We start from the raw sequence: 19,772 nt of genomic DNA, 5'->3' as shown, positions 1-19,772 counted from the left end.
GAGCACGTTTAAGCAGCATCAAAATGTATTCAAAAGAGTTCAGAAAATCAAAACATGTCATGGGACATTTGTTTTGAAGGTGTCTGGGACCTAAATGGACAAGCCCCAAGGGTTCTGCTTGACCATGCCAGGCCTGTCAGCCCTTCAGGCTTAAAGTTCACATTGAGGATGCAGACATATTTTGGCTGTTCAGACTGGAACAGCTTGCCCTCTTCATCTTCGGGCACCATCCAAGAGCTTTGGCCTATTCTTCAACCCATCAACATCTCCAGCAGTGGGCCTGAAGGGGCGTTCTGGTTCATAAGTCTCTAGAAAGTTGGATTCAACTAGCCGTTTTTAGCTTTGTTGGTAATTGCTGCTCATTTGCAGAAAGTTGAGCTCAGCTTCATCGCACCATTATTTCTCATGCTGCCGGAAACCACCAACTCTTATTGAAAACGAATGAGTTCCAGTTGTTTTATCGCAGAAAATCGCCCTGTGTGTGAATGCTGTAGGCGTTTGACAGACCACTGAGAGCTTAGCTGTTTAGATACAGCATTTAATTTTTGTAGCGACGGCATCCAACCAGGGAATCTGATAAGCAGCAGGTGGCAAAGGGGATCTTAAATGCTATTGATTGTTTTGAAGAATGAGAATTAGCCATAAGGTGTTCTCTAGTGAGTTGTGAGCTCTTACGTTTCAAAATCAGATGTTAAGTCACTGTTAATGTAGAGCTCTGCGACAGAAGTACTGGTTGTTCAGAAATAAACAAGTAGGACTCGAGAGCTTGTTTCTTTTTAGCTTTGAAGTAGCTTAAATGACGTTTATTAAGTACTTTTGCCTTTGTGATGTTAAGTGTCATGGACATTTTCAGCTCATGTTTTCACATTAAGTCATGTGACTCTGTTCTTGTCAAAAAAAAAAAAAAAAAACTTCTACAGATTAGAATAGTTTAGCATATTTTATGACATATGAACGGGGTTTAAATAGCTTTTAGTATAGCTTTTATAACCATGAGACAAAATGTAACTACACTGATAAAAATTCTCTGCTTGATTTACTTAAAAAATATGATGAATTCTTTTGCATAATTTTATTATGTAGATCCAACAAGACTAGTCTTTGTACAAACTACTTAATTTTTCTGTTTGTTGAAATAAAATTTGTACATAAAGTTAACTTAATTTTAGCATTGCTCTAGTCATTTTTGTGTGTGTGTGATCTACATAACTTTAAGAGTTCTAAATGTGTATTTTTGATTGAATCCAACTTAATTTTTACATTTCAATATTACAAATTTCAAGTGGGATCTACTGTTTTCAAAATTTGTTAGTGTATTTTAAAGTTACATGTACTCAAATTTTCTAATTAGCAACTGAGTATTATAAATGCAAATAGTAATGTTTTACTACTATAGTAAAAGTTCAACACTGGTACAGAATGCCAGTAGAATGTACTCATCAAATATGGAAATCTAGTTATTACATTACATTACATAAAGCTGACATTTTGGCCATTTGATAGTAAAAACTGACAAGGTCAGTATAAAACAAAGTATAATAAAATATATCCACCTCACAGGATGAGACATTGTTTACAATAGAAAATTGTGCTTCATGGTGGTGCTAGAAGAAAGCTCATTAAGTGAAAGTTGACAGGCTTTATTGTCTAAAAAAAAAAAAAAAGACCTTTACAGAATATTTTCTATAAAATTGCGTTTTTCAGTCCTGTACAGTAACATACTCTAAAACTTTAAAACAACACACTTACACATGTATGATCACGTATGAAAATGGAGATCTTCTAAGAAACCTACATTTCAGTTTCTTTGGGTAGCTTAGTAGCTTATCACAATAAAATTACAATAAATTCACGTTGTGCAAAATATTTTCCATGAGTCATGCGTTTCTCGCTTCTTCACAGTCATGTTTCCTTCAAATGCTCATTAACAGACAAAACATGGTCCCTATATGAAAATGCAATAGTAGTTACTATTGAGAGTGCATTAGGAGAACCTGAGAAATTGAACCGTAAAAGTTGTCAACAATGTCTGTATCGCTTTTAGGCCAGTAAGCTGATCTTGAGATCGTGAATTTTGGAGGACATGTTTTTGTTAACATCCTCCAGCTCCAGGAAGATCTTCTGAAATACCTCAAAGGTGTATTTAAGTTTCTTTGAATAGCTTAGCTCCAAGGCATAAATAAGGCCCATAAGGTAGGTGCAAGCATGTGCTACACTGGGAATGCAAAAAAGGACCTCTGCTCCCTCGATGGCTATTCCAGCTTGCTTCTCGAGACCTCCATCCCTGGCTTTGCTGACCACAAAGATGTTGAGTACAAATGAAGTGATGGCCTCTTGGATGGGTGCAGCATCGTCGTCAACACAAACCTGTGAAATATACCAGAGAGAATTTAACCTACTTTTTGTTTGCTAATGTGAAGAATGCATTTAGCTCTTTGCTCTCCCTCTGAACAGAAATCTGGGTGGGATTACGTGGTTGCTGTGGTAGTTTTGATCTATACACTTATGTACAATTTGTGCCCGAAAGTCACTCGAAGAATGTGCTGCGTGTTGTCGGGATTTGGGCGGGATTACGTGGTTGCTGTGGTAGTTTTGAGCGGTGTTGTGATTTAAGACAATTTTTTTCTCACATGCATTTGTCTACATTTATATACAATAACAATCTTGTGTGAACTGAAAAATATTTATGTGGAGAGAGTCATGTGTATATATGAGTGTGTATATTATATACATATATGTAATATGTATATAAGTGCAGTGTAAAACTTTCTATATAAATCAAGAAATACATTTGAAAATCTTTCAGTATACCTATGCAGAAATATAATTTCTTTACCCAGTAGTCCTTGATTAATTCCTCTGTCTTTTCACCAAGGTAGAGAATGAGGCCTCTGATCACAGTTTCTCTTCTGGACTCAATGCTGTTGTCCTACAAATATATAAAATATGGGATTATATTAAAGGGTTAGTTCACCCAAAAATGAAAATTCTCAAATTCTTTCGTTCATTTTAGGAACACAAATTAAGATATTTTTTATGAAATGTGAGAACTCATCATGACCACTTTCAAGGCCCAGAAAGGAAGTAAAGACATTGTTAAAATAGTCCAAGTGACTACAGTAGCTCAACCTTAACTTTATGAAGCGACGAGAATACTTGTGCGCAAAAAACCCAAAAATAACGACCTTATTCAGCTATTTATTTTCTTCCGTGTGGGCCTCTGACGTGAGTTCATGAGAGCGTCACGACGCATGGGCGAGAACTGAGAAGATGCTGAAGATGACGACCTCATAGCCAGAAGCGTTTCACTGTCTGTTAACAAGCAGAGGAAGATGCGCACTGTACATAAAACTGTCTTTGTAAATATGTCCGCAGATTTTGAACAATTTAGAACCATTTTAAACACTACATCGTGACCTAAAGCATAATCAATGTGGAATTCAAATAGCTTACATACACAGTATGTCCCCTGATTGTAAACAAACAGTGAAGCGCTTCCGGCTATGTCAGGACGTCATCTGCGTTCTCGCGCATGCATCGTGGGGCTCTCATGAACTCACGTCAGAGTCCCACACGGAAGAAAATAAATAGTTGAATAAAGTTGTTATTTTTGTGGGGTTTTTTCACACAAAAAGTATTCTCGTCGCTTCATAAAGTTAAGGTTGAGCCACTGTAGTCACTTGGACTATTTTAACGATGTCTTTACTAACTTTCTGGGCCTTGATAGATGCAATTACCAATCAGCCTATGGAGGAGTGAGACAGCTCTCAGATTTCAAAAATATCTTCATTTGTGTTCTGAAGATGAACGAATGTCTTACATGTATGGAACGACATGAGGGCGAGTAATTGCTGACAGAATTTTCATTTCCGGGTGAACTGACCCTTTAAGTTAAAATTCTGTCAATTACTCATCCTCATATTGTTCTAAACCTGTAAGATTACACAAATTAAGATATTTCTGATGAAATCTGAGAGCTGTCTCACCCCTTCATAGACAGCAACGTCATAACCACTTTCAAGGCCCAGAAAGGAAGTATCGTTAAAATAGTTCATGTGACTACAGTGGCTCAACCTTAATGTGATGAAGCGACAAGTATTTGTTTTTGTGTGCAAAAAAACACAAAAAGAACAACTTTAACAATTTCGTCTCTACTGTGTCAGTCTCCTACACGGGTTATGTAGTAAACACAGAGTTGCGCTTCAACACCGGCTTACTACTGGCCGACACTGTTCACGCAAGCACAATGATGCATGCATGTGATGCTGACGCAGGAGCTGGCCAACCAGAGGCCAATACTGAGCTGGCGTTTTGAAGTAGAACACGGAAAGGCAACGCTGTGTTTACTACGTGAACAGCATAGGAGACTGACATGGAAGAGATGAAATAGTTGAATAATGTCATTATTTTTGTGTGCACAAAAAGTATTCTCGCTGCTTCATGGCATTAAGGTTGAGCCACTGGAGTCACATGGACTATTTTAACGATGTTTTGACCGCCTTTCTGGACCTTAAAAGTTGCAATGACGTTGCGGTCTATGGAGGGTCAGAAAGTTCTCAGATTTTATCAAAAATATCTTAATTTGTGTACCGAAGATGAAAGAAGGTCTTACGGGTTTGGAACGAAATGAGGGTAAGAAATTAATGACAGAAATTTAATTTTTGTGTGACCCTTTAAGTACAGATATCGGAATGCTACAACATTAAAGTAACAGCTACAATTTTAAAAGTACATGCCTCATTCATGATTTCAAGAGTCTCATCAAGTTTCTTCCCAACAGCTCCTCCCTTCCTCCTGTAGAGTCTCAACAATTTAGGCGTGTATTCGTCCAACTTCCCAAAGAATGTGGACTGCAGTGGCTTCAGTGTGATCCTCTGGAATTCCTCCTCGATCTGAGAAAGAGACCAAGAAAGATGGAGAGACATGAGATACTGAAAGAAAAGAATTAGAGACACAGAGAAACAGAATACCAACTAGAAAAAGTAACCCTAGAAATACACTAAGAACGACATTTAGGTGGCCTGATGTCTGGGATGCTACACCGGATGAGAGCTAATTTAAGTGCATGGTTTCAGTTTAGTTAAGTTAGCAGCTTAGTTTCAGCAAATTCCACACTACTCCTAAGTCACTTTTTTACAGGACTATAAATTTACTCTGTGAAAAGCAAATAAAAAAATAAAAAAACAGGACAACTGGACCTTTGCCAACTGAGTTATAACTTTACCCCCAGTTTCCTCACTACAATAAATGTATTATATAATTTAAATATAATTTATTGAAAGTTACTTACCTTTATCCAGTGTAGCCTACTTGTCAGGAGAGTCACCTGGTAAGGACACAGTGTTATGGTTAGTAACTGGCCAAAGCATGAAACCCAAATCATAGCAAATCATTTAACTATAACTATAATTAAAAATAGTTTCACATTTTCTTCTCTCCACAAACACTGCAGGTAGTTGACCTGCCGATCAGACAGCTAATTGTCTTCAGTTTCATATGAAAGGTTTCTTTGTGTTTGTTTTTCCTCGGAGCTCAGGTGAGAAAGTGTACAGGGAACCGCGTCATGCAGAAGGCAGGATTATGGTCACGTAAAATGATTGACAGCTGTAAACCTCTAATGAGCGATCTAACCATAGACCGTCCAAACTACCGTCCTAACTAACGCAAACCACGAAGAGAAACAGACAGAGCGCGCTCTTTCAACTCTTCAGATCGGTGGTAAATGGAGTAACTTATGCATTCTGTATGACCAAATAGTTTGAAAACTAAATCGATATTTCTACAAATGCGCGCACGTTTGGATAGCCTAGGGCCGATTTAAAAGATTGTTGTTCCCATCAGTCACTTAAACACAAAAACATATTTTTTAAAGAATAAAATAAGACCCAGATAAAAAAAAAAACGACGTTACACTACATTATTCATGGATGTTCTAAAACTCCACGTGCTTACACTACGTTAACTTGCATGCCTTATTTTATTGCTGCATTCTAATGTAAGCTTCAAATTACACTACAACAAACTATTTTATCTCCACTTGCAAAGTTTCAATTAGGCCTACCGTTACATGTAAAGCAACTATAGCCACCTATCAGCGTAACCACACGGTAGGCCTAATGCTAATTAGAAAATCCACGTACAACAATCTTCAATTACATTTAAAGCCTCGTTTTTGTACAACAATTCAAGAACTGTAAAGAATGTACCAACCCAAGTAACATTAACTGTTAATTTGCTAACTTTATTCTTACCTTAAGTTCAGTCCGCGTCTTCGTCTTCATCTTCGTTTGAATGCAACGAAACAGGAAGGGGGAGTTTTTTTTTGTACCGAGTAAATACAACAAGGTATTGTTTGTTGTGCGTGTGTACCTAAAAAGCTTGGCTGGGATTACTTAGATTAATTTTGTGAAGGAAAAAAATACACATTGTTTTGTGTTTTGAACAAATGCAGATTAATTCAAAACTAGATATATTAATGTAAAGATACAAACATAACATTTTATTGTTGATATCACGCATTTTAATTACTTAACATTTACATCCACTCAGATTTACTTTTTTCAGTGTACAGCACTATAAATGCACTGTAGAGTACAAATTATAAATACTCTATGGGATGGGACAAAACCACACAGGCTATTTATAAAAAATAAATAAACAAATAAAAAATGTGGACAAATATAAGCAGTAAGTTCACTATGCAACATATAAACAGGCGAATCACTAAAAATGTAATTTATTATTAAATACTTAATTCAAATTTTTTACATTACTTAAATATTTAAGATTTCACCACAAAGAATAAGGTAGAAATAATTAACAAACAAATAAATAAATGCTATTTGATATAGGTATTGGCACATTTTTTGATATCCACATACTTTATTAAAGGAACACTCTAAAATACTAACGTTTTTTTTTTAAAATAGGCTGATTTTACAACTCCCTAGTGTTAAACAGTTGAGTTTTACCATTTTTGAATCCATTCAGCCGATCTCCGGGTCTGGCGGTAGCACTTTTAGCTTAGCTTAGCATAGATCATTGAATCTGATTAGACCATTAGCATTTGGTTCATCAAAAATTACCAATAAGTTTTGATAATTTTCCTATTTAAAGCTTGACTCTTCTGTTGGTACATCGTGTACTAAGACCGTCCGAAAATGAAAAGTTGCGATTTTCTAGGCCGATATGGCTACGAACTATACTCTCATCCTGGCATAATAATCAAGGAACTTTGCTGCTGTACCATGGGTGCAGCAGGCGCAATGATATTGCGCAGTGCCTGAAAGTAGTCCCCAGCTAGGTAAAGTTATGATATAGCTGGGGACTACTTTCAGGCGATGCGTAATATCATCCAATATCACTGGAGTTGTAAAATGAGCCTATTTTCAAAAAAAGTGTTCCTTTAACATACACACAGATGTTTTCTTGATTGCAAGCTTTATTGTGGTCTGACAGCAGTTGGTAAGATGATGTTGTTCAAGTGTGTTTTTGAAGTCAATAATATGTGTGTGTTTTTCCCCTAACAATGTGTTTTTTCTTGTTGGCTTGTTTGTGCAAAATGGCTCTGCAGAATCGAACAAGGAAGTGTTGGCTGACTCCTCACTTCCTTGATTTGTCTGAGGAAGATCATGTCTGATATGCCTTACTGATGAGAGTCTGTGTTGATATGCCATTTTTAGAGAACAACTGATATAGGTGCCTAAGAATCGTAAGTAGTCTGTTATGGCAGTTTATTGGCTGTTGATGGAGACAGGGAGTTTGAGGTCTGTAAGTGCCTGAGGAATGAAGTGACCTCAAAAAGGTCATTCGTAGCTTATTGTTAGCACATCAGGTGATTGCTTTATCTACTTCTAGCTGATAATGTGTTGTATTTTCAGGAATTGTGCTGTAGAGTTGGATATGACTGAAATTTTATATCACAGTACGAGTAATTTTATATCACAGTATCCATGTGCGCAATGCGGTTAAAAGGTTTGCAGTCAGTACTTTTGAAAAGTATCATCAAGCCTAACATTTGATCAAAAATATAATAAAAACTGTAATATTATGTAAGATTATTGCAATTTGAAATAAATATATTTAAAAATGTAATTTGTTCCAGCCACAGTGATGTAAACTTTTATTTTCAGCAGCCATTACTCCAGTCTTCAGAGTGAGATGATCCTTCAGAAATCATTCTAATATGCTGATTTGGTGCACAAGAAACATTTCTTCTTATTATCAATGTTGAAAACAGTTGTGCTGCTTAATATTTCCATTTTGTAACATTTATTGGCCTAAATGTCTTTATTGGCACTTTTGAACAATTTAATGCATCCTTGCTAAATAAAAGTATACATTTCTTACAAAAAACAAAAAACAAAAGCAAACAAACTTCTAACTCCAAACATTTGAACAGTAGTGTGTTTAAAAGATTTATTCACTATAAGCTATTATGTTTAGCATCAGTGCAAAACAAATCTTCTTCATGTTATAAAACATCTGAACTAAAAAAAAAAAAACATCTTTAATATGTACCATGGTATAAATAGTTTTGGTCATAAATAGTAAAATCGACTTACTATTTTGACTATCATGTGGTATATATTGTTATACCATCATTCAGCCAGTGTTCTCTGCTTTGAAGTGAAGCTAGCATATTTGTGAACAAGAAAATGTGACGTGGGGGGAGTACAGAGCCTTGTGGCACACCTTTGTTGATGGCCAGAAGGCGGGAGGTGAACTTCATCTCCCTTGTAGAAAATCGAGCATCTGACAGCACTTGGCTGGCTCAGTGCCCATATTTCGGTTTAAGAAGATGGATGATATTGAAAACAGAAGGGAAGTCAAAGAACAGAACGCATGCTTAGGTGTTTAGTGTCTCCGGGTGATGTAATGTGCAGTGTGTCGAAGATGCCGGGTCAATGGCAACCTCCATCAATATACATGAGTGGGCGGCTTTTTTCAAATGCGAACTCAACTTTGAGATTTCAAAGACGATCCTGGGGGTAAATGTTGTTCTTCTGCCAAGGGTTGTTCAATAGGAGGTGTATAAAATAATATAAAATATTAACTTAATAAATAATTCAGATGAGGCTTTTGAATGCCAAATAAATTGGTTAAGTCACTCAGATTTCTCTTGGTTTGTTTTCTTGTGTGTATTGGGATATACTTGTTTTGTATTTTGCCCATAGCGTCTTTATGGTATGATATATTTAATATGGCTGATGCGCAGAGGCATTACACATATTCATGTTTTGTAGGATTTTCAGCTGTGGAACTTGCTTTAATGTGTGAGATACAACATCTATTCTGTCTATGGTTGCTAAGAAGTATTCCTCTGCTTTGTTTTTGAAGGTATGGGCTGTTTGAGAAGCAGCTCACACTCCTTGAGGAGGCCGAAGGAGGCTTTGATCAGTTCACACGCAGCTATAAGAGTTACGGAGTACAGCGGATGCCAGACAACAACCTCATCTTTAAGGAGTGGGCCCCGGCCGCTGAGGCTCTGTTCCTCACTGGAGACTTCAGTACGTCTTTTCTCATTCTAAGGCCTTTTCCCTAAAGCCCCAGGCACTTGCCATCTTCCCGTCGGGTAGTACTGCAGTGATTTTTGTTAGATCTCGAATCCCATTAAAATTAGGCGTCAAGCAAAAATACAATGTTAAGTTAACTTCAGCCAAAGCTGAAGTTAAGAAGCTGAAGTTCAGCTAAATGGCTCATTGCCCGTTCCACATTTAGTAAAATTAGAATATAAAAGACTAGTTTAACCAATAATGATTATTTGAATGTTAAAAAAAAATAAGAATATGGTTCTATACGTTTAAAATGTAACTCTCACTGTTATATATTATGTAATATGTAGGTAAAATAATTGATTTAGTACAAATATTTAATTTATTATACAGGTAAAAATCTGAGTACATGAATAATGATGATTTGATTTATTTTCAAATGTTTAAAAATAAAATGTTATGTACAAGACATTAATAATTATTATTTTAATGGCTTAAAATATGAAGCTATACAGTACTATACTTAAAATGCAACAGTTTTATGTAAATAATAAAGCAAAATATTTCAGATTTTGTATATGTAGTTACATTCAAATGCAATGTATAAGTGTAATACACTTTGTACATTAATGACTGATTAATATATGATTAATGATTTTGATTTTTGGCTTGATGATTGATGACTTTACATTAATATAGATGATGGCTTAAATATTAAGACATACTGTACTACAATTACAATGCAACAGTTTTATGTAAATAATAAGGTCAAATATTTGACCTATTTTTCAAATTTTGTATTTAGAAACATTTAATATAATCTACAATACACTGTACATCAATATTGATTATTTTAATGGATTATATGTACTACACTTAAAATGCAACAGTTTTACACAAAAACCAAGGTACAATATTTGACTTATTTGCAGATGCTGCATGTTGAGTAAAATTTAAATGTATAAGACTGTGCATCAATAACAATTAATTTAAATATTCAGCCATACTGTACTATACTTAAAATGCAAGACAGCTTTATGTAAATAATAAGGTAACACATTTGATTTATTTTTAATATTTTGTGTTGTGCAAATAGAGGTTATATGCAAGGTGCTGTCAAAAACATTTCAGCTTTGTCTCTATTTATAATTCAGAAAGTTTTGTTATTGTACGGATATTTTGTTCCTTTGCAGAATTCATAAATCATACAAGAGTTAGTCTGCCTATTCATCTATATCTTATGTCAATTTGTAGTTGACTGTTTGTTCTCTTTGACAGATCATTTTTTTCATCTTAAACCAGATGAAAGAACATTGTGTTCAGGTTAAGACAAAAAGAAGAATCCCTTCAAGGTTATCTGACTTGCCTACAAGACCAAATGCAGTCAGTCAGTCAGTCAGTCACTAAGGGCCTTTCTTTTGAAATCTTTTGTTTGTCAAAAGTCTGGCATAATGATTTCTCACCGAGAAAGTGCATGAATGCAGGATTTGAAGGCATTTGCTAGTCTTTTCTAGTCATTAGGAAGTGTAAGGTTTTTTTCTTTAAAGAAGTAATGAGCCAGACTTTACAGACCGCAGGCCAAATTCTGTAGTCTTTGATCACATGGCAGAACTTACATGGTTTTTGAATAAACAAATGGTTGTTAGTAATTTTATCAGAGAGCATGCAAATTAGGCAACAGATAGATAAGCATCACTGTTGCTGTTTCTCAGGATTTGAACAAACTCCTAACACTAATTATTAAAACTTGGCATACAGTGTGTGAAAGACATGAATTATAACTCAAATCATGCAGATAGTTGGAGAGTGTAAAATGATCCTGTTGAATCTGCAGTAAAAAAAAATAAACAAACTGGCCACAGACCAAAAATTCACAGACATACTGGTACCTGTATATTTTACAACTTGGTATATGATGTAATGTTAATATATCAAACGTGAATTACTAAATTGCCATACAATGTGATAACCAGCATATTAATACACAGCTTGTAAAATAGAAAACAAAGATAAAACACGACCAGGGTAACACGATACTACAATAATGCACCAAAAATATCACAAAGCACCCAATATACATTACGGATAACATAAATATGAAATAAATGTTGTGTCATTTTTACATTTTTCAGACGTAAATTATACGCTAATTAATGTTATTCATTCACAGAAACTAACAGCGTTTTACTATGAAAATTATAATGCTTTGTTAAACCAATTAACAGTTTTTCACCTTATATGCTAAGGGAACTTTATTTTTTTAATGTAGCATTTTTAGATTTGTATTTTTTTTCTCTCTCTCTGTTATGATGCACTTTTTTTATCCCTCTGGTGCACCTTGTGTGGTGGTCAAAAATGATTTTGTTATTACATTTTTTTATGCAATAATTAATAACCACTGTTTGAGCATAGACCTGAAATGTCCAACTTCTATATGTTTATAATTTTTCTTTATTATTGCTTAATTATTATTTTTTCTTTATTAATCTACCAAGTGTCTTCTTTATGCGCAAAAAAATGCGCAAAAATACTACTTTCACTTTTTTTTTAAATAAAAAATTTATTTTCTAAAACATGTTTCATAAAATCCAAGCCATAAATCTAAACAAGTTGTGATCCAAATTTGAGGTTGATACCTCGAAATGATCCGAGAGCACCATCTAAATTGTTCATTTGTAGCTTAATTAGTATGCTTTGTTTTAGTTATTAGTAGTGCTGTCAAACAATTCATCGTGATAAATCACATCCAAAATAAACGTTTTTGTTTACATAATATGTCTGTACTGTGTATATTTATTGTCTATATAAACATACATATGTGTATATATATACACACACACACATGTATATATTTAAGAAAAATGTTATGTTTATATATTAAATATATTTATCTGTAATATAAATAATATAAATATATACATGTAAATATTTGAAAAATATATACTGTGTGTGTGTGTCTGATGTCAGATTTCATTGGACGTTCCAGTGGTTATTTTCAGATCGGAGGTTCTAGAATTAAATGTTATGATTAGTTATGAACAGCTAAACAATCAGCTAGTCCATTTTGAAAACCTGTAGTTTTGCACATCCCTATTTCACTTTCCCTAGCAACCACTCAGAACACCCTAGCAACGATGCAACCGCACACTAAAAAGCACTCATAGCATCTTACCAAACACATCACACCATCCTTGCAAGTTTTACACAGACAAAACCGCTCACCTTTTCTTCAAAAATTGTGTATGTAATGTTATGTATCGAGCAAGGAAAGTTTTTAACTGCAATTGCTTTCTTTTAATAGATGGCTGGGATAATTTTTCACATCCCTACACTAAAAAGGACTTTGGGAAATGGGAGCTGCACATACCCCCAAAAGAGGACAAGACACCTGCTGTCGCTCATAACTCCAAGCTGAAGGTGAGCAGATGCATTAGCTGGTTTGTTTACTTCATTAGCCTGGATGAGGCGCTGAGGTATTATGAAGGCTTTATGCGCTGTCAAGATGGCTTTAATATTCAGCTGTTTTATGGATGGCGTGTCAATGTTAAAGATACAGCAACAGCTGTGACTTTCAAGCCATTTGATGCACTTCAACAGCATATGTTTTTAATAACGCCGCTCCAGTTTGGAGCTTCACACCCATGAGGTTTAAAACACAGAGCGTTAATTTTAAACAAATTGAAGCGCGGTCCTGTGGGATCGCTTGGACTCTTCACTCAATTCGAGATTGTACATTCAATTAAAGTCAACAAGCTGAATGGACTTTATTTACTTGAACACACATTCTTGATATTATTGTGAACGATTCATCCATGCATAATATTCTCGCATCAGAATATAACAACTTGCTCTGCTGCTTTCTATCATCTACAGGCCATAGTGGTGCCTTAATAGGGTCATTTTGTGACTTATGATTGTAATAATGTATTGGTAAATATTGAAATTGCAGTAACATTACCTCACATTAATAGAGATAAAGAGATAATTCACCCAAGAATGAAAATTGTCTTAGTTTTCTCACTTTCTAAATCACGAGACTTTGGTAAAACTTTGAAACACAAATTAAGTTATGTGTAATAAAACCTGAGTTTCTATCTTTCTGTTGAAAGTCTAGGTAACTAAATTAAATCTTTTCATCATGTTAAGCAATTACATCTCTTCACAGGACTTGGATTAAACTGCTTGATTCATATGGATTCGATTTACAATGCCTTTATAACCTTTCTGGATCTTATCATGTTGGTTTCCTGGACTTTCAATAGAGGGACAGAAACAGCTTTCAATAAAAATCTTCATTTGTGTTTTGATTAATCAAAGTCTCATGAAGGTGAGTAAATTATGACATACTTTTCATTTTTGGGTGAACTATCTCTTTAACTAATGTAATTTAATACATTTTTCCAAATGGAACCTGAAGAACCTTAACCAGGGATAGTTCACCAAAAATTAAAATTGTCATCATTATACACAACCTCTGCTTGTTTTAAACAAGTATTTCTAGTTTTTCTTCTGTTGAGCACAAAAGAAGATATTTTGAAGAATGTTGGTAACCAAACAGCTGATGGTAGCCATTGACTTCCGTAGTATGGGAAAAATTACTATAGAGGTCAATGGCTACCGTCAACTGTTTGGTTATTGAAAAATCTTTAAAAATCTGTTTTAAAACACGTGTGCCAAGTTCTTAGAAATGTACACTTTTATGTATGATTTTCAGAAACTTTCATACCATTTTCAAGAATAGTTTACATGTATTGACTCTAGAAATGTCATATGGTGTAACCATCAAGTAAAAATAACATATTTTCCGTATAACCTTGAATACACTTGAGTATACATCATAATCGGTTTAAAAAATTGTTTTAAATATAATTTTATTTTTATAAAATATTATTTAATTTTTTAGCTTTATTATTATTATTATTATTATTATTATTTATTATTATTATTATTATTTTTTTTTGGAAATAGGTTTAATTAAAAAATATTATAGTTGCACCACATGACATTTTGTGGCCTAAACTAATTTTTCCTTTTTAAAGTGTCAAATTATTTGACATTTTAAGTCTTCATTTAAAGAATTTCATTTTTTCCTGTATCTTTACAAATTAATCATAGATTAAAAATATGCTCATCATATTGTTGTATATAGATGTGTATAAAAGGCATTGTATGTATTTTTTTTTTTTTTTATGTATTTTTGAATAAATTAATTGACCAAAAAATTGCATCATAGACCCATTTGCTGGCTATAAACTGAGATTAATTTCTAATCGATCTGCTTACAAAGCCGGTTCTGTATCTCTGTGTTTAGTCCAGCCTCTTGTGCTCCTGTTGTCCATTATGTTGTGTGACATGCTGGCAGAGGCTTGATTGATGGCAGGTAGATGCCACTCACTGGGCACATGCTGCTTTTCTGGTTGCTTTGTTCCTGTTGTCTTCTTCAGGTCAGGCTCTGGACGATAAGAACCAGATGCAGACCCTGGCCCTGTCCCAGTTCAGGCCCTCAGACTGGACTCGGATGAGTTGAGTCAACTGGATCATGTTTCTAGTGAAAAGTGGTCCGGAAGTGGACTGTCTTATTCTTTCTGCTTCATGCCACAGGCTCACATCATGATGGAGAGACCTTGTGTTCTTACAAAGGGTGTTTGTTTTATGCACCTGATATATACCAGATATATACCTATACTATATAATTTGACAAACTGACATTAGCCGGTCAGTAAAGTAAAAAAATATATATTTTTTTGCAGGTGGCTGGTAGGAAATGTAACATAATACTCAAATTATGTTGAATTGTAAAAATGTTTAGAATTGCAAGAAATACAGGTCCTTCTAAAAAAATTAGCATATTGTGATAAAGTTAATTATTTTCTGTAATGTACTGATAAACATTAGACTTTCATATATTTTAGATTCATTACAACACAACTGAAGTAGTTCAAGCCTTTTATTGTTTTAATATTGATGATTTTGGCATACAGCTCATGAAAACCCAAAATTCCTATCTCAAAAAATTAGCATATTTCATCCGACCAATAAAAGAATGGCCATTATGTTCATTTATGCACTCAATACTTGGTCGGGAATCCTTTTGCAGAAATGACTGCTTCAATGCGGCGTGGCATGGAGGCAATCAGCCTGTGGCACTGCTGAGGTGTTATGGAGGCCCAGGATACTTCGATAGCAGCCTTAAGCTCATCCAGAGTGTTGGGTCTTGCGTCTCTCAACTTTCTCTTCACAATATCCCACAGATTCTCTATGGGGTTCAGATCAGGAGAGTTGGCAGGCCAATTGAGCACAGTAATACCATGGTCAGTAAACCATTTACCAGTGGTTTTGGCACTGTGAGCAGGTGCCAGGTCGTGCTGAAAAATGAAATCATCTCCATAAAGCTTTTCAGCAGATGGAAGCATGAAGTGCTCCAAAATCTCCTGATAGCTAGCTGCATTGACCCTGCCCTTGATAAAACACAGTGGACCAACACCAGCAGCTGACATGGCACCCCAGACCATCACTGACTGTGGGTACTTGACACTGGACTTCAGGCATTTTGGCATTTCCCTCTCCCCAGTCTTCCTCCAGACTCTGGCACCTTGATTTCCGAATGACATGCAAAATTTGCTTTCATCCGAAAAAAGTACTTTGGACCACTGAGCAACAGTCCAGTGCTGCTTCTCTGTAGCCCAGGTCAGGCGCTTCTGCCGCTGTTTCTGGTTCAAAACTGGCTTGACCTGGGGAATGCGGCACCTGTAGCCCATTTCCTGCACACGCCTGTACACGGTGGCTCTGGATGTTTCTACTCCAGACTCAGTCCACTGCTTCCGCAGGTCCCCCAAGGTCTGGAATCGGTCCTTCTCCACAATCTTCCTCAGGGTCCGGTCACCTCTTCTCGTTGTGCTGCGTTTTCTGCCACACTTTTTCCTTCCCACAGACTTCCCACTGAGGTGCCTTGATACAGCACTCTGGGAACAGCCTATTCGTTCAGAAATTTCTTTCTGTGTCTTACCCTCTTGCTTGAGGGTGTCAATGATGGCCTTCTGGACAGCAGTCAGGTCGGCAGTCTTACCCATGATTGCGGTTTTGAGTAATGAACCAGGCTGGGAGTTTTTAAAAGCCTCAGGAATCTTTTGCAGGTGTTTAGAGTTAATTAGTTGATTCAGATGATTAGGTTAATAGCTCGTTTAGAGAACCTTTTCATGATATGCTAATTTTTTGAGGTTTTCATGAGCTGTATGCCAAAATCATCAATATTAAAACAATAAAAGGCTTGAACTACTTCAGTTGTGTTGTAATGAATCTAAAATATATGAAAGTCTAATGTTTATCAGTACATTACAGAAAATAATGAACTTTATCACAATATGCTAATTTTTTGAGAAGGACATGTATTCTTGAAATTAAGAAATACAAATTCACCACTAAACAAAATAAAAATCTGTCGCAACTTTCACTGCAATGTTGTGACACACATATGCAAGTAGGGCTCGCTGCATCCTGCGGTGGACATCCAACCCCGCCCACATCCAAGTGTGACGTCACAAGCCACGCCCATACCAATACAGTCACGCTCGCGTCAAAACGTTACGTCAGAAACCACGCCCTATAATATACGTCACCTCTTGTTATTCCCCGGGAAACCCGGAAGTAACGTTTTGTCCAAGCAATTTACAGCCGTTTCTGGGATCTAAATAAAATAATGTTGCCTTTCGTTTTACTAATACACGTTTTCTTATTTATTTAAAGGATGTCTAGGCTAAAATGGCACAACTTAAATGTAATATATTTAATATGTCTAATGTACAGAGCTGATTTCTCATCACAAGAGCCTGTAAAACACTTAAATTTGATTAAATGATTAAGGTTGATTAAATTAGGCTAATTGTAATAAAAAACCTCTACACCTTACCTTATTCAACCTTATTGTAATGAGATAAATTCTCATTTATTACTATCGATTTTAAACTACCTAAGACACCTTTTAGATTTATAAAATTTAAAAGGGATAATTAGATTTTGTTATTGTAAAAGTCACAACACATTGTTATAATTTATGATTGTCATTTAATTTTCTAAAGATGTGTTGTTCCACTTATCAAGTGTTAACATTTGAATGAAAGGATTGACAGTTCTCCATACAGTATGCAGTAGGAGACACATACATTCGCTGAACAGAGATTGCTTGCTTTGATAGATTATAACAACATGACATTGACATTCAGGCCTTGTTCCTCAACAAAACTTCATATGAAGTGTGTCCAGGTCCTCCACATATTTAAAGATGAATAAACCGACATCCCTTGATTCATTAGGCATTTTTATATTTATTATTTTACAAAAATAACTAAATACATTTTTTTACAAAAAATATGTTCTATAAGAGATATGTTTAAACTATTATAAATGAGCAGCTGAATGATCAGATAAACAGTTCTTGAAATGCAGTACACAGACATACATAAGCTTCCTTGCATTGTTAGATTATTCACAGAAACATGGCATGGACTTTCAAGCCTTGTTCAGCAACACAATTTGATATGAATGTGTCCAGCTCCTGCAGATACTCAAACAATCAGAATATTGTATTGTACAGATATGCTATATACAAATTATGCAAGGGAATGTGGATAGATGTATGATATATTAAATAAAAAACATATGTATAATAAATATAAGTATGGATAATTTGGTATTGCACATGTTTTATTGCACAGTGGGGAGAACATTTAACTGTTTGTGAGGTAGATATGGCCTGAGGGAAGAAACTGTTCCTGTGTCTGGTCGTTCTGGTGCACAGAGCTCTGTAGCGTCGACCAGACGGTAACAGTTCAAAGAGGGAGTGTGCTGGCTGTGAGGGGTCCAGAGTGATTTTACCAGCCCTTTTGCTCACTCTGGATAAGTACAGTTCTTGGAGAGTGTGAATGTGAATGTCCCACTGCAGGTCCTGAGAGATGAATAAAAAGACATCTCTTGCTTCATCTGATTCGACCCCAGGTAGTCTTTGATGGCATTTTGTTGATTTTTACCATCCATCTGGAGTAAAGCAGGCCCTTTCACCTCCCCACAGAATAACTCACGGTGACTCTGTATCCAGCACAACACTGGGCCAATGTCTCTTAAAAACTTCCACTTTATGTCCTCTTGGCACTCCTGTTAAAAATACAGAATACATGTGTGTTGGTCCACTAAATATTTGTCATACTAAATAGTATTTACCTCATCATTTTGCATACAAGAATATTTATGATTTTAAACCACAAAAATCAATCACTACAGTATCTACAGAAATGCTCCCACCGTTCCTCCAGACCTTTCTTTACTGATGAAACTGCAGCAGGAACACCTCATCCCGGCAGAACCGCTCTGCATCAGGCTAGGAACAAAAATGTGTAGAATGCTGTAAAACATGACAAAGATTGACAATCATTATGTGATCTTTCCATTCATATAGAATAATACAAAGATAATATGTCACAAACACAGAGTTATCCTGCAATTCATAGTGAAATGATGTGGTTGCTCAACCAAGTTACTGTGATCAGTGTATATCATTAAAAATATCATCTGTATGTGAGTGAGTGTTTTTGTGTGTGTGTGTGTGTGTGTGTGTAGGGTGGTAAGTACATATCTGTGAGTGGGTGAGATGAGTGTTATAAAAAAATTGCACTAACTCAACATTCATTATTTGTTGTAAGAATCAGTGCACTAATAAATATATAGTGCACAGTTTTTGTGTGACATAAAATGAACTAACTGAATGTGCAATTTTTTTAATAACCCTTTTTTTATAATAGCTAAATAACACTCTTACCTACTCATATACACACTCTATCCCTCTCACATATGTATTCATCTCTCCCCACACACATGATATTTTAATGACACTGATCACAGTACCCTTCCACAGTATCTTGGTTGAGGAACCACATCATTTCACTTCTTGCTGGATAACACACACACGCACACACAAACACAAACACGCACCCACACAAACAAACAAACACGCATACATATGTATGTGTGTATATATATATATATATATATATATATATATATATATATATATATATATATATATATATATATATATGTGTGTGTGTATATATATGTGTGTGTTAGTGATATCTAAGTAATAACGTGCCTGTGTACAGTTCAAAACACATAAGCATGCTGAACTGTTGTTTACATATGCACACAAACATTCAAGTTGTCAACGTTTTAAGTCTTCCTAAAGACAAAAGATGTTTTTTTTTACTTACCAACACAGCAAACTTCTTTTGC

At 35.3% G+C, this 19,772-nt stretch overlaps 2 protein-coding genes across 2 annotated transcripts in view; one reads left to right on the top strand and one right to left on the bottom strand.

Annotated features, from left to right (window-relative positions):
• LOC306851571 (1,4-alpha-glucan-branching enzyme-like) overlaps positions 1 to 19,772 on the top strand; it is a 153,014-nt gene that overhangs the window by 13,750 nt on the left and 119,492 nt on the right. Inside the window, exons 2-3 of the mRNA XM_079387902.1 lie at positions 9,340 to 9,509; positions 12,796 to 12,911. Coding sequence (XP_079244028.1) covers positions 9,340 to 9,509; positions 12,796 to 12,911 — 286 coding nt within the window. The remainder of the gene's footprint in view (positions 1 to 9,339; positions 9,510 to 12,795; positions 12,912 to 19,772) is intronic.
• LOC306851075 (uncharacterized protein) lies at positions 1,780 to 6,477 on the bottom strand. Its single transcript, XM_079387136.1, has 5 exons — positions 6,252 to 6,477; positions 5,291 to 5,326; positions 4,737 to 4,892; positions 2,837 to 2,929; positions 1,780 to 2,367 (listed from the first exon to the last, which is right to left on the bottom strand). Exons 1-5 carry the CDS (start codon positions 6,279 to 6,281, stop codon positions 2,041 to 2,043), a joined length of 642 nt encoding a protein of 213 aa, XP_079243262.1. The 5' UTR covers positions 6,282 to 6,477; the 3' UTR covers positions 1,780 to 2,040.

This window comes from Barbus barbus (genome assembly GCF_936440315.1).
Source record: "Barbus barbus genome assembly, chromosome: 31".
NCBI classification, from domain to species: Eukaryota; Metazoa; Chordata; class Actinopteri; order Cypriniformes; family Cyprinidae; genus Barbus; species Barbus barbus.
Note: the sequence above shows the minus strand (reverse complement) of the source record. Positions and strands in the feature narration are given on the sequence as shown.

Coding starts and splice junctions, on each gene's coding strand:
- LOC306851075 (XM_079387136.1), bottom strand. CDS start 6,281: ATGAAGACGAAGACGCGGACTGAACTTAAG. Junction 5,327..6,251: donor AGACGCGGACTGAACTTAAG/GTAAGAATAAAG, acceptor TGTCCTTACCAG/GTGACTCTCCTGACAAGTAG. Junction 4,893..5,290: donor GTAGGCTACACTGGATAAAG/GTAAGTAACTTT, acceptor TCTCTTTCTCAG/ATCGAGGAGGAATTCCAGAG.